This window comes from Chinchilla lanigera, unplaced genomic scaffold (assembly GCF_000276665.1).
Source record: "Chinchilla lanigera isolate Chin_1 unplaced genomic scaffold, ChiLan1.0 scaffold00166, whole genome shotgun sequence".
NCBI lineage: Eukaryota > Metazoa > Chordata > Mammalia > Rodentia > Chinchillidae > Chinchilla > Chinchilla lanigera.
Window position 1 is genome coordinate 1,055,538 of NW_004955567.1, and position 15,811 is coordinate 1,071,348.

Genomic DNA, 15,811 nt, shown 5'->3' on the forward strand with positions numbered 1-15,811 from the left:
CCTCCCCTTCCTGCCCGCCCCTCGCGCTGCCCTCCGAGGGCCCGGTGTGGCCCATCTCCCGCGCCCCGGTCGGGGCCGCCCCGCGCTGCCCTCTTCCCGACCCTGAGCGCCCTCTGCGCGTCCGCCCCTGCCGCGCCGTCCGATGCTGTCATCCCTTCCCTGGGCCAGGGTCGCGCCCCTCTTAGCTCTGCGCGCTCCATGCCTCCGCGGCCCTCGTCCCTTTCCAGGCAGGGGCGGCATCCTCCGCCCCTAGCCGGGCTTCCTTCCTCCCGCGGGCTCTGGCCCGGGCCATCTTTGGTTAGGCCCAGGTCCCTCAGTCCCCTGGCACCTTCGGCCTGCTCTTCCGGGACGTGCGCTGTTTGCTGCTACCGAAGGATGCTCTTCCCCGAGCCACTGCCTTGTAGGCTAGTGGGACCTCGTTCCCCGGAGCAGACGCTTCGCGCGTTGGGCCGTCTCCGTTATCTGCTCCTAACTCTGCTGCTTCTCCTCCTTTGGGGACCGGTGCCGCCTCTCTCCTCCCCCGTGGGCCTTCCTGGGGCTGCTTCTGTTCTCCGCGATGCTCTTCCCCGGGCTCGGCCTGCGTCATTGCCGTTTCTGGGCACCCTCATAGCGCCCCTTTCCCCGGCTTTGGGCCACTTCTGAGTCCTCCGGCCTTCTTAGGCAGACTCCGGCTCCCAGTGTGGACGTGAGTTACCTTTCGATTTGGGCAGCTTCCCCCGCATCCACTGTGCGCTTTCTCCTAGCGCTCTCCTGTCTCCCCGAGGGCCCCTCCGCACACCCTGTGCCCCCTTCGAGACACTCGCATCGCTGCCTTCGGTGATCGTGTGCCCGCCCTTCTTGCTAAAACCCCTGTCGTTTGGCCACTGGTGAGGCCAGAGGGGACCCTGGCGAGGGAGCCTGGCTGAGGTGGTCTTTTTTTTTTTTTTTTTTTTTTTGGTTTTTCTGCGGTACCGGGAACCGAACTCACGACCTTGCGCTTGCCGAGGTGGTCTTGACAGGGCCGTTTTCAGATTCTCAGAAGACGGGAGACAGCGTCCACCCGTCCCAAGTTCTGATGTCTGTCCCGTGGCTCCGATTTCCACCTGTAGAATGGGCCAGTAGTGCGTCTCTCCAGCAGGGCTCTGGGGAAAGGTAGGGCACATGTGGGAAACAGGGCCTGATGCCTTGTAGGTGCTCGCAGGGTGGTGCTGCCTGGGCCAGCCCTCTACCTGGAGGGGCCCTGCTTCCCCGAGGCCCAGGGCGCTGTCCTCCACCAGCCCAGGAGAGGGCTCAGGCTTTGGTATTTCCCCGCCCCTCTCCCTCCCCATCCCTTTGCCCTGGCCCTCCTGACCTCTTCTACAGCGGCTTCTAGCCCTGCGCTTCACTCTGAGCCCCTTCCTCAGGGTCCTCCGGAGGCCCAGACCATCTCTTTGGCCTTGCCTGTCAGGTGGGACTTCCTCCCACCATGGTGGACCTTGGCGAATTCACTCCAAGGCCTTCTGAGGGCCTGGCCACTGAGATTCGGAGAGGGGAGGGTCCTGCCTCAGCTCACAGGGCCAGCAAGTGGGGAGCTGGGATTTAGATGCAGTCCGGGCGTGAGGTAACCAGCTTATGCCGTTTGCCCAGGACTGGCCTGGTTTCAGCACTGAAAAGCCTGGGACCCAGAAAAACCCTTGCTCCCCGAAACCAGGGGCAGTTGGTCTGAGTGACTCCAGACTTTCAGCCGGTCTCTCTCCCTGGGACTGTTCCCCAGCATCAGTCCCCTACTGTGGTGTGGTCTCTCAGTCCTCCTGCCTCAGCCTCTACCTGAGGTGTTCATCTGTCCTGGCAAGGCTAGTGTGTCGCTGGCCCCCTAACCCTCGTCGTTTTGTGTATTGATGGCTGGTGTTGGGTGAGGAGTGGGGTAGAAGGACCTGGGAGCCAAGATTCTGCGTGTGTATTCATGCTGGCCTGTGCGTTGTGTTGCATGCGCTACTGGGGATTGAACCCAGAGCCTTTGCAGGGAGCTACATCCCCAGCCCTTCAGTTTTAGGCAAGGTCTTGTTAAATTGTACCGTCCAGACTAAAACTTCCAATGGTCCTGCTGCAGCCTCCCAGATGCAGGGTTCACAGGCACGTGCCCTTGCAGCCTCCCAAAGGTGGGGATCACAGGCACGTGCTGTTGAGCCCAGGTTGGGACCCCGGGTTCTCAGGTCTGAACAGAGAGACCAGAGCGCTAGACCTTTGGGTCTGAGGGAAGAGGCAGGGCCCATCCCAGGGGCCGGGTGGGGATCAGGACCTGGACGCATGTGTCCCTGGTGCCCAGGCCCCAGGCAGCTTGTAGTGCTGGGCCAGGTCCTTGAAAGGGAAAGGCCCAGCTCCTTCCTTGCCCCCCCCATTGCCATGGCAACCGAGTAGAAATAAACGGAGCCCAGAGTTCATCCCGTTCCCAGGGCACGTGCGGCCCCCCTCTCGCAGCCCGAGTTTCCATGACTTCATGCTCTTGGCCCTGGTGGCTTCCTCCCCTCCTCCAGATAGGTGGTGAAGGGGAGGTGAGGGAGCTGGAGGGTTAATCAGCCCTGAGGACCCAGCTGAGGTCCCAGAGCCCATCCGGCCGGCCGGCTCCCGCATGCAGTGCAACGGTGGTGAGGGCTGGGTCTCCCCAGCCTCGCCAGCCTTCAGGAACAGCGTCCCTAAAGACACGGGCCCGCGAGCCCCTCAGGCTGTGCCTGCTCAGAGCAGGCCCTCAGTCTGGCTGCAGCCCGGAGTTACACCCACCTCTTGGGCAGCCCTGCCTGGGACCCTCTTCTGTCTGGGGCCTGGCGGCGACTTCTGGAGCCCACACCGCCTGGGCTGCCCGCAGGGTCCGCTCCTGGAGCGAGTCTGCGGTGTGTTGAGGCCTGGTGCAGCCTGCCCCTCTCTGGGCCTGCTGGCTCTGAGGGCGGAGGGCCGAGCCTGGGCGCCTGTCCTGCAGGTTGTGACAGGGTTCCGTCCCTTGGGAGCCCACACCTGAGGAGAAGCCCCCATCTCTTCCCTGCCCCGGGTCCGCTCCTGGCCCCCAGCACACCCTGCCGTGGACCAGCAGTGGTGTCTCACTCAGCCCTGACCTCCTCATTCCTGCTGGGCTGTAGGGGGCCGGCGTGCTGAGCCCCGAGGGTCACCGCCTGTTCCTCCCCACAGGCCTGCATCGACGAGAACCTGGAGGTGGTGCGCTTCCTGGTGGAGCAGGGTGCCACCGTGAACCAAGCAGACAACGAGGGCTGGACACCCTTGCATGTGGCCGCCTCCTGTGGCTACCTGGACATCGCCAGGTGAGGCGGGTGCTTAGGCAGGACCCAGAGCGGCTGCTGTGCCGGCAGCAGCCCTGACCTCTCCGTCCCCAGGTACCTCCTGAGCCATGGGGCCAACATTGCGGCTGTGAACAGTGACGGGGACCTGCCCCTGGACCTGGCCGAGTCGGACGCTGTGGAGGGGCTGCTGAAGGCGGAGATTGCCCGGCGAGGTGGGCCTGTGGGTACGGCGGAGTGCGTTGGGGCTCTCTGCCTGGGCTTGCAGGCGCACTGTGTCTGATGGGGTTCACGGTGCCCTGCCTCAGTTCCCTGCCTTGCGGAGGGGTGCCTGCCTCAGGGTCACTCGGGGAAGTAGCGACCAAGGGGGTGGCGGGCGGGGCCGGGAGTGCACTCGGAACCTCGGGAGGTGCTCCCCGAGGGGACTGGACCCCAAGCTCTGAGGTTCTTCGGGGGCCCCAGAACCCCTGAAGTGGTCTGGCCATGTCTCTTCTAGGCGGGAGAAGGTGTTGATGAAGCAGGCTCTCCCTGCAGCTCAGCTTGCTGTGGAGGGCCTGGAAGCAGAGGCCAGGAGCGGCTTGGGCAGGGAGACCGATGCCCCCACGAGCCCTGGGTGCGGGTGGGCCGTTCTCGGGGCTGCAGGTGAAGTCCACTGTGTCCCAAAATGGTCGCCGTGGTCACAGCTGGGGTGACCGGCGCAGCGTGTGGGGCTGTGGGCTCGGCGGGCCTGAGAGAGCAGCGCGGGGTGCCCTCTGCCCGAGGGGGGGTGACGAAGAGCAGACCCACGGCCCGGCGGGTTTCTGGCATTGCTTCTGTGTGCTGTGGCCCGAGATGGCAAGGCAGGGGGCAGGCGCTGGCACGGGGGCCTGACGGGAAAGTTCAGCCGCGTGAGGAGTGCTCACAGGCCTCTGCCCAGACGCCAGTGTCTGTTTGGGACTTCTGTTAGTGTGCGCTTGCAGTGCATGATGCCTGCGCTCGTGGAGGGCGTGGGTCCAAGTACGCATGGCATCCAAATTCGTTTACTTCTCCTTCCCCTACTTCCCTCCCCAAACAGCTTTTAGAGATATTTTTCATGTACCTTGCAGTTCACGCATTTAAAGTGCACAAATCAGTGGGGATTTTTTTGTTTGAATTTTTTTTTTTTTTTTTTGGTACTGGGAATTGAACTCATGACCTTGTGCTTGCTAGGCAGGCACTGTGCCGCTGAGCTATATCCCCAGGCCTCGATTCTTGGTTTTTTGAGACAGGGTCTCACTATGGAGTGCAGGCCGGCCTGGAACTCAGCAATCCTGCCTCAGCCTCCCGAGTGCTGGGATGATAGGTGTGCGCCGGCGCGCCCACCCGTCAGTAGCTTTTAGGGTAGTTACAGTGTATACTCAACACCATAGCAGTTGTAAACCACCGTTCCCAGCCCTCAGCGGTGCAGTCGGCTTTCAGTCGACCCCCTCCGGGGCGTCTCGCAGGACGGTCCCTCAGCCTGTGACTTCCCGTCCCCGCCCAGACTGCACGGCTGGCCGGGGCCGGCGCGGGTGGTGGCAGACGAGTAACCTCCCTGTGTGCAGCTCATGTCCCCAAGGCAGGGACCTGCTGCTGCGCGCGTGCCCACGGCAGGCCTCAGTGTCGTCCAGTCCTGGGCGCCCCTCGAGCTGCAGGGCGCCTTCATCTCCTCTGCCTGGGTCAGCCCCCCGCCGGCTGTTAGAACCCGCTCAGTGTGGACCCTGCCGCCTTCCCCGCCGCGAGACTCAGCTCTGCTACTCGGGCGAGGATCTGCGGGGACGCGCCCGGCCTGGCGTGTGTCGGGCAAGCCTCGAGGCTGAGCTGTGCCCCACCCGGCCCCGGCTCTGGCTGGAACCTGTCAGGGCCAGGTGCGGTTGTGTGGCCCTCGCTGTGGGCTCGGCGCTGAGGTGCGCCCTCGGCTCTCCTGTGAGGTGTCCTGCCTCTCGGGAAGAAGCCGTCCGTAGAGTGGACGCCTCGCTGGGCCTCACTGAGGCCCCAGAGTGGCGACTAGGCCGTCCCCGGACTCTGACTCCCTGTGCCGCGAAGTCGCCCACAGCCGGCATCGGCTGCTCCGAGCGGCAGGGAGAGGCTGAGGAAGGGTGTGTTGGTGGGGGTGCTGGCTTGTGGGCTCAGCCATGAGCAGAGGCCAGAGGGGCTCCCGGAGGACCTGAGCTCCTGGCAGGGAGGGCCTCTGTGAAGACCACTGCCCCCTGGTCACAAGGCCCGTCAGTCTGTCCCCATGACGCCCGCCCTCACGAGGGGCATCGGTGGGGTCAGTGGTCTGGGCCTGGTAACACAGAAGCCAAGACCATTGCCCCTTGGGACCTCGTCTCCAGGAGGTGGCCAGTCCTCCGAGGGTGTGGGGCATCCCCGCGGGATATCCCTGCTGCACTGGCTGCTCCCCTGGGCCTGCCGTTCCCGGAGGACAGTCTGGGTGGCTCTGTGCTGAGCCAGGGACGGCTTTCTCCCGGGACTGGATGTGCACCGTCTGTCGCGGGAGGCACAGGAGCAGCTCTGCACCTGTGTTCCTGGAGGGAGGTGGAAGGAACCAGCCGTCCTTCGCGGCGTGGGCGAGCAAAGTGTGATGTACACAGGGCGGTCAGTGTTGAGACGGCGTGGGCCGGGCCCACGCTGCGATGCGCAGGAGCTCCAGGACGTGTGCTGGGCGAAGGAAGCCAGCGCCACAGGTGGACGGGGTGTGGCTCCACTTTCGTGAGATACCCAGGCCCGCCAAGACTGTGGAGACAAAAAGATCAGAGACAGGCGAAGGGTGGTTGCCAGGGCCCAGGAAGAGGGGGAGCTGAGGTCGGAGAGAAGGTGCAGAGTTTCGGCGCTGGCCTGGCGAAGTTCTGGGGTGGGCGGCTTTGGTGATCAAAGTGTGACTGTACTGAAACACCAAGCTGCACGCTTAGTGTTTAGGATGGTAAATTTTATGCGTATTTTCCCGCAATTCTTTTATTTGTGTATTGGTTATTTTTTGTGTTACTAGGCGTTGCTCCATCCCCAGCCCTTGTTTATTGTAGTTTTTAGTTTGAGACAGGGTCTTGCTAAGATGCCAAGTTGCCTGTGCTGGGCTTGGGCCTGCGGCCCTCATGCTGCAGTCTCCCCCTGTACTGGGGTGACCGGTGTGCACCACCGGCCCAGCCACGGTTTTCGCATAGGGAGGTTTATGTGCCTGTATAAATGAAGTCCGCGCGGGATGTAGATTGCAAGCATAGTCAGTCCAGGGGCACGGAGGGAGTCGGAGCACCTCTTCATCCTCAGTGCGCCCCCTTTGCTGAGGCGAATTCTCTAGCAGTGCAGGCTGACGTTGCAGCAGAGCTAGGACGCCCGCTGCTCAGGAGTCGAGCTGTGGTTCTGTCTCGTGCTCCTCGGCCACCTTGGTGCCCTGGCAGCCCCTGTGCCCCGTCACTGCCGCGGAGGCGGCCGGGCCTGGAGATGTACCCGTCCCTGGAGCCAGCTGTGAGCTCTGTCACGTTGGAACCACGTGGGTGAGGAGCGGAGACGGATGCCAGCAGATCCGTGGCACTGGGACGCCAGGTCGCTGCGGGAGTACCTCGCCCTGTGTCCCGACAGAAGGGGCCTCTGGCTGCTTGGCGCGGGCACAGAACTGGGTGGGCGGGCTTGGGCTTTCGAAGGCTTGAGGCAGCCTCGCTAGGAATCCCGGCTCCCGGAAGGGTGGGTGAGGGTGCCTTGCTCAAAGCCTGGAGGCCTGGCAGAGTCGCGGCCCCTAGTCCCTGTGCTGGCGAGGGGGAGTTATGGGAACCATCGCAGCCTCTGTGGGAAGCCCTTGGGCGTGGGTGGTGGTGGCTGAAAGCCGGAGTTCTCGTCCTGGCCGTTGTGCCCCTCGGCCTCCTGGAGCAGACGAGGGTGACCGATACTGAGCTCTCCGCAGGCCGAGGAGGCTGGAGCCTGCGCCCCAGAGAACCGCAGGATAGTGATGTCTGAGGAGTGGGCAGAGGAGGCTGTGAACTTCCGGGCAGGGCAGGGTGCGGCGCGGCGCCTGTGGCTCGGCCGCAGTCCTTGCGCCTCAGAGCGGGGGAGGACAGCCAGGGACAGCACAGGAGCGCGGGACGCCCCCAGAACAGGCACATCCCTGGGGACAGGAAGTGGATGGCGCTGCTGGACCGGGGGCGGCAGTGTGGACCGCGAAGCGCGGCGGGCGAAGAGTGTCACCGCGGGTGACAGAAACACCAGGAGCGCGACAGCAGCGGGCGGTCCGCAACACCGAGAAAGCCCCGAGTGCCACCCAGTCACACGCCTTCAAATAGTGCGTCGGCACATCTGCAGCGTGTTCATTTTAGCAGCCCTGCCAGAGAAAGCGCGGCCCGCTGTGGACGGGAGGCCACCCCGCGCAGGGAGAGCAGTTCCGCCTCCGCGCCGCTCGGGCAGGGGGCCGGCTCCCTGGGGCCGGGGCCGGGCTGCCGCGTGCCACCAGGTGGCGCCAGCCGCGGCCCCGCGGGAGCTCGGCGTGTGCTGGCGCGGGCGCCAGGACCGCGTCTCCGGGGGTCCGTCCCTGGTTTTCTGACAGAAGATTACGGGATGTGCAGAGTGTGAGCAGAGCACGCGTGCGGGATGCAGCCCTGAGGCGGTGGCTCCTTTGGGCAGGGGAAGGGAGTGATGCGGGAGGTGCAGAGCGGCTCCTGTCGGGCCTGCCGGACTTGGTTTTTAACCCGGGTGAGGACATGCGCTTCTGTGCCTCTGCTGCCGGCTGCAGTCCAGTGGGAGCCACAGGTGCACAGCTGTCATTCCAGCCCTCGGTAGGCTGAGGCAGGACAGTCCCCATGAGGCCAGCCTGAACTATATGGCAAGGTCTTCCAAAAACAACAAAAGTATTCTCCGAGTTGATTTAAAACAATAAAAGCTAACAGGTGAAATTAATTTTAACAGTATGTCATATTTAGATCTGGGATGTGGTCCAGTGGTAGAATGCTTGCCGGGCATGCCCTAGTTCAGTCCCCTGCACAGTGGAAAAAAGCCACACCCAATAGTAATAATAAGCCGGGCTCAGTGGTGTACGCCTGTAATCCTGGCACTTGGGAGGCTGAGGCAGGAGGATCGTTTAGAGTTCGAGGCCAGCCTGGGCTACAAAGTGAGCTCAAGGCCAGCCTAAACTGGTAAGTGAGACTGTGTCTCAAAAAAAAAAAAAAAAAAAAAAAGTAATAATATATCTTAACCCAGTATACCCAAATATCATCAGCATGTGATTAATAAAAAAGCCTGTTCTTGCAGGCAGGGGTATAGAGCTCAGTGGCAGAGTACTTGCCTGGTGTGCACAGGCCTGGGTTTGATCTCCTCACCGCAAAACACACGTGTACGCACGCGCACAACCAGGCACACACGGGCTTCCCTTTCTGGTGGGGGTGCATCTCCCCTTGGTGGCTGTGAGTGGCGGCTCAGCAGGAGACAACTCAGCTGTCCGCCGCTCCCCTCAGTGTGAGAAATTCCTCAGCTGAGGAAATAACGTGATCATGACCTTCCCTGGGGAGCGCCTGTTACACCAACTCGGTGTAGAGCACACAAGGAAGCCAGCTTCTCGGGGGCCCTGGAGAGTGCGGGGATGCCCGCCCCAAGCAGGATGCTCAGTCCTGCCCTCCCCTCCCCCCACGTTAAATCACTAGCCCCGAGGGCTGCCACTGCAGGGGCAGTGGGCTCTGCCTGCTGGGAGGGGCCAAGGAGGCTGCTAAGTGCGTGAGGATGCTGGGGTGTGGGTGTGTCGGCCGGGGACGGAGGGGCCACCAGACACCGGCTGTGCTCAGTAAACATGGGGCTTTCTGATAAGAAAGGTGGCCCTGAGATCTCTGCCTGCTGGGCCGGGCCCCCAGCAGTGACTGGGATTTGCTCAGTGGCCCCGGGACTACGGAGAGCGCTGCAGGGAGCTGTGGGCTGCTCCAGGCCTCCTGTGTGCTGGGGCGGGGCGGGGGAGCCTGGGCACCCCAGCCAAGGACCAAGCCCGCCCTCGCCTGTTGTCACCCTCCAGGTGTGGATGTGGAGGCCGCCAAGCGGGCCGAGGAGGAGCTGCTACTTCACGACACGCGGTGCTGGCTGAACGGGGGCGCCATGCCCGAGGCCCGGCACCCGCGCACGGGGGCCTCCGCCCTGCACGTGGCCGCCGCCAAGGGCTACATCGAGGTGATGAGGTGAGCGCCCTGTGTTCCTCCGCGCCGGGCCTCGTTGTTCCTTTGCAGCGTGCGGCCGGGGCTCTGCGGCTCCCTGCAGCCCGCCTCGGGCTGGCGACCCCACGCGCTCGCTGTGCCATGGACAGTGGATCTCTCTCGTTGTAGACAGTGTGAAACATTCTGTAACTGATGGGCTTCCTCTTGTTGGTTTGCAGTGCTGCGGATTGAACCTAGGGCCTTCACTGAGCTGCATCCCCAGCCCTGTTGGTTTATTTTTTTGCTTTTTTGAGATAGAATCTTTACTACGTAATTTCAGCTGGCACTGGACTCACTCTGTAGCCGAAGTTGGCGTCAAACTTGTAGTAATCCTCCTGATTACTGATTCAGCCTCCTGCATACTGGGATTACAGGCATACTCCCCATGTGTGCTTTTATTTTTTATTTTGAGATAGGATCTCACTGAGTTGCTCAGGCTTGGCTTGAATTTTTGATCCTCCTGCCTCAGCCTCCCAGAGTGCTGGGCTTAGCAGGTGTGCAGCACCATGCCTTGCTCCATGCGTTTTCTTCTTTGGCCTGTGGATTGTTAGGAGTGTGTCCATGATTTCCAAGTATGTGGGATTTTCTAGTTATTCCATTACCAATTCTCTGGTTTAGTTGTGGTTTAGTCAGAAAATAGAGCCAAGTGATTTCAGCTTTTTCAGCCTGTGGCGGTTTTCTGCATGCCCCGCGTGTGTGCTGAGAAGGGACAGTGCCTGGCCACTGTTGTCCCCACCTCTAGTGGCTAGTGCTGCTGTCGTGCTGTCCAAACTTTGTGGATCCCAGCAGCGTCTGCCCGCTGGTCCTGCTCGGTTCCGGGAGGCACCTGTCACCGTTCTTGCTGTGACGGTGGAGTCGGCCTAATTCTCTGGTACTTTTTATTTTACATACTTGAAGTCTGGATTGTTTGGAAGAGATGTGTTTTAAGGTATCGCAGTGTGTACTCCTTTCCCATTATCCTCAGCACCATCTGGGGGCTTCCTCTGGCCCTCCTCGGCGGCTGTCCCCTTCCCGGGGTCACGACTGTCTCTCTCCTGCCCCCACATCGATCCCAGTCGGCAGAACGTGGGGAGGAGGAGGGGGCAAATGCCTGTCTTGTTTTTTCCTGTTGCCACGCAGGGAGTAGTTGAACCTGGGGCCTTGCGCCTGCTGAGCAAACCCTCTGAGGCTGAGCTGCATCCCCAGCCCTTGTAACATTTTATTTTGATACAGGTCTTACTAAGTTGTTAGGCTAGCTTAGAACGTTTGATCCTCCTGCCTCAGCCTCCCAAGTAGCTGGGGTGACAGGTGTGTGCCAGCACACACATCTTGTCTAACCCTTGAACAGTGTCGGAAGTGGTGCGTCTCACTTCATGCAGGGGTCTCCTTTACTAGACAGATGCATGTCACATGTGAGGGTGCTAGGAGCGTCCACCTTAGCCGAGTGACCATGTGTCCACCTGAAAACTGTACGTGGTTACTAAAGGGAGAACGAGTTGATGTTTGTGGGCAGCCTTGTTCTCCGTCACGGAACTGAATGTCAGATCTGGAAATGGCCTCTGAGGGTGCGGCTCCGTGCCAGCACAGTCCAGTGTGTGAGCCCCTGCGTTGAGCCCAGCACTGGAGGAAGGAACTCCTTTCTTTGTGGTTTCATTGCTGCCTAGGAGCTGAGCTGGGTCGGGAACACAGGCATGACGAGGCGGGGCTGGTGTGAGAGGCGGTCAGCGCAGAGCGGGGAGGGGAGGAGGTGACTGAGGAGCGGTTGCCTGCTGCTCCCCGGCCAGAGGGGACAGGGCGACCCTGAGAAGCTCGGAAGCCTCCCTGGCTGGAGCAGAGGCGGAGGGAGGTCAGCGTGGCACAGCTCCTTGGTGCGGAGAAGCATCACAGCCAGCCACGCGGCCGCTCTGCGCCGCCCTGGCTCTCCAAGGACGGGTGCACTTGCCCAGGCTGTTTGTGAAGTTCCCTGGACTCTTAGTTTGGCACTGGGGTGGAACCCAGGGCCTTCACACCGAGCTACACACCCGGCCCTTCTTTTCCTGTTTGCTAAGTTGCCTACTGGGCTCACACTTGTGATCCTTCTGCCTCGGCTTCCTAGAGTGGTAGGATTACAGTCTGTGCCACAATGCCTGGCGGTTCTGTGGATCTGTAGCCCCGCCTTTGCCCAGGCTGAGTGGCCTGTGGCCGTCTTCTGGTAGACACTGGCCAAGCCAGGGCTTCTCAGCCTCTGCATCACTGACACCTGGGGTCAGGTCATTCTGAGGTCGGGGAGCCTGTGCGCAGTTGAGCCTCATTCCTGGCTGCCACCCCCAAGTTAGCCAGAGACGGCGCTGGTGTCCTGGGCAGGGGCAGCACCACACTCCTGGGAGCCGCCTCCTTTGGGGTCTCATTGTCCTCGTAGGCCTGGGGCTGGCGGGGCAGCCTCCTTCAGCCCACCCCGGGATGGAAGGCCCTGTGGGTGGGAGGACCCAGGTCCTGAAGCCCCCCTGCCAGGATTGACTCAGCTGCTGGTCCCGGAAGGGTTGGAGGCTGCCGGGGCCTCGGGGTCCCTGGGGAGAGACCGGCACGGGCCCTTACCAGGGGCCCTGGAGCGTCTGCCTGTGTAACAGCGGGTGCTGCCGGAACCAGCTTTGGCCCCGAGGCCCTTCTTTGGGCCCTGACCCTGTCTCCCCGGCCTCAGGCTGCTACTGCAGGCTGGCTATGACCCCGAGCTCCGGGATGGAGATGGCTGGACGCCCCTGCACGCGGCCGCGCACTGGGGTGTGGAGGACGCGTGTCGCCTGCTGGCCGAGCACGGCGGGGGCATGGACTCACTGACCCACGCGGTAAGGCTGGGCCTGGGCGCGGAGGGCGGGCGGGCCCTGGGCGCCTGTCACCCACTCCTCCTCCCCACCCAGGGGCAGCGTCCCTGTGACCTGGCGGATGAAGAGGTGCTGAGCCTGTTGGAGGAACTGGCTCAGAAGCAGGAGGACGTGAGTCTGGCGGGGAGGAGGACATGCGTCCCGACACCTTCTGCCCCTGGATGCAGCCCAGGGGAGGGCCCAGCCGGGCCGGCGGGCCGTGGCGCCTGGGGCACAGCGCTTCCCATTTGGTGCTGAGCCCGAGTGCTGTCCGCCTGGACTCGAGCTGGGCTTTTCGCCCTGACGTCCCCCAGGGAGGCTGTTCTGGGGGACAGAGTGCAGGGCTGGAGGCACGGCTCCCGCTGGGTTGGAGTCTCCGTGCTTGGCAAGGTGGCCCGGGTGTCACCGGAGCCAGCCTGGGCGGGGGAGAACTCCCCTGGGGACCTGTGTCCCACAGCAGTTCTCTGGAAGGGGCAGGGTGCGTGCCTTTCTGTGGGCCTACTTGAGTCCTCTGGGCCGGGGATCCTGGGTGTGCTGCGCAGGAGGGAGGGGCAGACCTCGGTGACCTGCGGGTGGGAAGGCCTTGGGAAGACCTATCCCCTGTGGGGCCTCGGACAGCGCCCGGCTCCCTGCGGGAGGCCCAGGCAGCACAGCCGTGCGTGGCAGCACCACGTGGGAGGGGACCCGGGACCCCAGAGGTGTGTGCAGCAGCCTCTTCCCTCCTCACAGCTTCGCAACCAAAAGGAAGCCACACAGAGCAGAGGCCAAGAGCCCCAGGTGCCGGCCAGCAGCAAGCACAGGCGGTAGGAAGGAAGAGCCTGGCGGGGTGGACGGGCGGAGCTCCCCGGCGCAGACGTCGCGGACACCAACACCTGCTCCCCCTGCAGGAGCTCCGTGTGCCGCCTGAGCAGCCGCGAGAAGATCTCCCTGCAGGACCTGTCCAAGGAGCGCAGGCCTGGAGGGGCAGGGAGGCCGCCCATCCGGGACGAGGAGGAGGGGGACGAGGGCCGTCCCGGTAGGGGCCAGGGAGGCAACGAGTGATCTGAGGGAGCAGGCCGGGCTGGACCCCCAGGTCTTTGGGAGGGGGCGGGCCTTCCTGTCCTCAGGGACAGCTGGCACATTGCGCGACCTCCCCTTGTCCCTACAGAGCCGGCCCCTGCAGAGCCCAGAGCCCTCAATGGTGTGTCCTCTCCGCCACGTGCCAGTCCTCAGAGCCCTGTGGTGAGTCTGTCCCTGCAGGGCAGTGGGGCCGAGGCGGGCCAGGGATGTGGAAGCCTGTTGCTTCCCCGGCTTGGTCAGTGGAAACCTGGCTCGCTGGCCTCCTGGACAGCCCCGCCTCTCCGGGGCTGGTGGCAGCTGCCATGGCCCTGTACCTTTGGGGAGGGCCCTGTGGGCTCTGAGGGGATGGGTGCTTCTCGGTGACGGAGACCTTCGTCCCTTCCAGCTGCCCAGCGCCGCCCCCTCCTCCCAGCGCTTTGGCCTCCAGAAGACCAGGAGCTCTGGGGCCTTGGGTCCTACAGATAGGCGGGGGGCCGAGGCGGCCGCCGGGCTGGGGCTGCAGCGCTCGGCCTCCTCGTCCTGGCTAGAAGGGACCGCGGCTCAGGTGGGTGGCCTGCGATGGCGGGGCCAGGCGCTTGTCCCGACGAGGAGAACACCCGCCTTCTCTCTCCACAGGCCAGGGAGCCCCGTCTTGCCAGAATTACCCCCACGCCCTCCCGGAAGGCGCCGGAGCCCTCTCCCCTGTGAGTCCCGGGGTGGACGGCAGGGCTGGGTCCTGCTCCTGCCCCCGACTCACTGCCTCAGTTTCCATCTGCTGTGTCACGGAAAAGCTCACATGGAACTTCCAGGCCCTGGTGATCTGGCCTCGTCCCCCGTTGCGTCCCTGTCCCCCTCCCTGACTCCCCTGGGCCTCCCCCGGGGCCCCCCCACCGAGACCACTGCAGCCCCGTCCCGGAGTCCAGCGTGTGCAGCCTCTGGCCCGTCCTGCTCCCTCTCGGATCCCAAGTGCTGGGTCCTTCCCTGCGCACGTGCCGTTAGGGCTGTGCTCCTCATGCTCTTCTCTGCTGCCGGACCCGGGCCTGGGTTCCGGGCGGGTCTCCGGTGTCTGGGCTCTGCTTCCCAAGTGAACCCATTTGACAGGGCTGAGGTTGCCAGGCCCCCTCCCGCCTTAGGTGACGCTACTCCTGCCCCAGCAGGGAGCCGGGACCCCCCGTGAAGCCGCATGTGCCCCCAGCCTCTGCCCCAGCCCCAGTGGACTCCCGCGACCGCAGGAGGTGAGGAGGCCAGGAGGAGGAGCTGTCCGCAGCGGGGAGGCATCCACCTTGCCACGAGTCCCTGGGCCCCTGAGGGAGGGTGTCTGCAGGGGCAGCGGGCCGGAACCCCAGACCCTCCTTGGCCAATGTCCTTCCTTCAGGTCCTACCAGATGCCTGTGCGGGATGAGGAGTCCGAATCCCAGCGGAAAGCACGCTCCCGCCTCATGCGCCAGTCTCGGAGGTCCACACAGGTGTGGGTGGGTGGGCGCTGGACCCCGGGTCGGAGGGAGGAGGCTGGGACTGGACTCGAGTCCTGACAGAGGCGGGCGCTGTCCTTGTCTCCTCCACCTGGCAGGGTGTGACTCTGACGGACTTGAAAGAAGCGGAGAAGGTGGCGGGAAAGTCTGCTGAGGTGGAGAGGGCGTCCCTGCGGGGCCTGGTGAGCCGGGGCAGGTGGCGGGCAGCAGGTGGTGCGGGGCGCCTGGGACTGACCCGACCTCCTCCCTGGCAGGACCCTTCCCAGAGGCCCAGAGTCCCGGGAGTGGAGCACTCCGAGGGCCCTGCACAGAGAGGTGAGCTTTGCTCCGGGAAGCACCCCTCCTGCGTCCTGGGGTATAGGCCCTGGGCACCCCACCCTGCGAAAGGGCTCCCATGGGTGCCCAGGCTGATGGCGCCTCACCCCCAGCAGAGGCGCCCGATGGCCAGGGCCAGGGACCACAGACTGTCAGGGAGCCCCGCAAAGCCGGCAGGGAGCGGCGGGGGCCTGCGGAGGTGAGCAGGCCTGATGGTCGGGCTGGGGGCGGCCGGCCTGGGTCCTGGGGACGCCGTCCTGGGGCTGAAAGCCCTCTCCCTTCCGCCTTGGCAGGGGGAGGAGGCAGAGCCCGTGGACCGCAGCCCGGAGTGCAGGTAGGGGGAGGGAGCGTGGGCCCCGGGGCAGGGCCGGGACCCACCGACCCGGACCCCTCCCAGCGGCCTCTCTGCTCGGCAGCCCTGCCGACGGTGGCCTGCCAGCCCGGAGGCTGCGCGCACAGCAGGACCTGAGCCCAGAGCCCGAGCTGCCCCCGGAGGAGCCGGACGGGGGCTTCAGGAAGGTGCGGGACCCCCACCGGCCGGGGTGGTGGCAAGGCCTCCTCAGGGACGGGCTCCCCGCGCCTGACCCTGCCCTCTCTTGTGCCCTCAGCTGTACTCGGAGCTGCGCAGGGAGAATGAGCGGCTTCGCGAGGCCCTGACGGAGACTACGCTGCGGCTGGCGCAGCTCAAGGTGGAGCTGGAGCGGGCCACGCAGGTGAGGCGCCCAGGCCGGGAGCTGCGGGCCGGCGCCCCGGGGTGAGGGGGCGGGGCCGGC

General features: G+C 64.2%; 1 protein-coding gene across 5 annotated transcripts in view; it reads left to right on the top strand.

The window, feature by feature from the left end:
- Positions 1 to 3,138: 3,138 nt before the first annotated feature.
- Positions 3,139 to 15,811, top strand: part of Ppp1r12c (protein phosphatase 1, regulatory subunit 12C) — a gene marked incomplete at its 5' end in the record, with an annotated part of 13,880 nt that continues 1,207 nt past the window's right edge. Inside the window, 18 exon segments of one of the 5 annotated variants that reach the window (XM_013509250.1) lie at positions 3,139 to 3,269; positions 3,342 to 3,460; positions 9,223 to 9,382; positions 12,054 to 12,198; positions 12,271 to 12,345; positions 12,943 to 13,016; positions 13,101 to 13,228; positions 13,361 to 13,434; positions 13,658 to 13,816; positions 13,888 to 13,955; positions 14,406 to 14,486; positions 14,627 to 14,717; positions 14,822 to 14,905; positions 14,978 to 15,038; positions 15,152 to 15,237; positions 15,332 to 15,372; positions 15,455 to 15,557; positions 15,647 to 15,751. In XM_013509250.1, coding sequence (XP_013364704.1) covers positions 3,139 to 3,269; positions 3,342 to 3,460; positions 9,223 to 9,382; positions 12,054 to 12,198; positions 12,271 to 12,345; positions 12,943 to 13,016; positions 13,101 to 13,228; positions 13,361 to 13,434; positions 13,658 to 13,816; positions 13,888 to 13,955; positions 14,406 to 14,486; positions 14,627 to 14,717; positions 14,822 to 14,905; positions 14,978 to 15,038; positions 15,152 to 15,237; positions 15,332 to 15,372; positions 15,455 to 15,557; positions 15,647 to 15,751 — 1,785 coding nt within the window. 5 annotated transcript variants of the gene reach the window in all.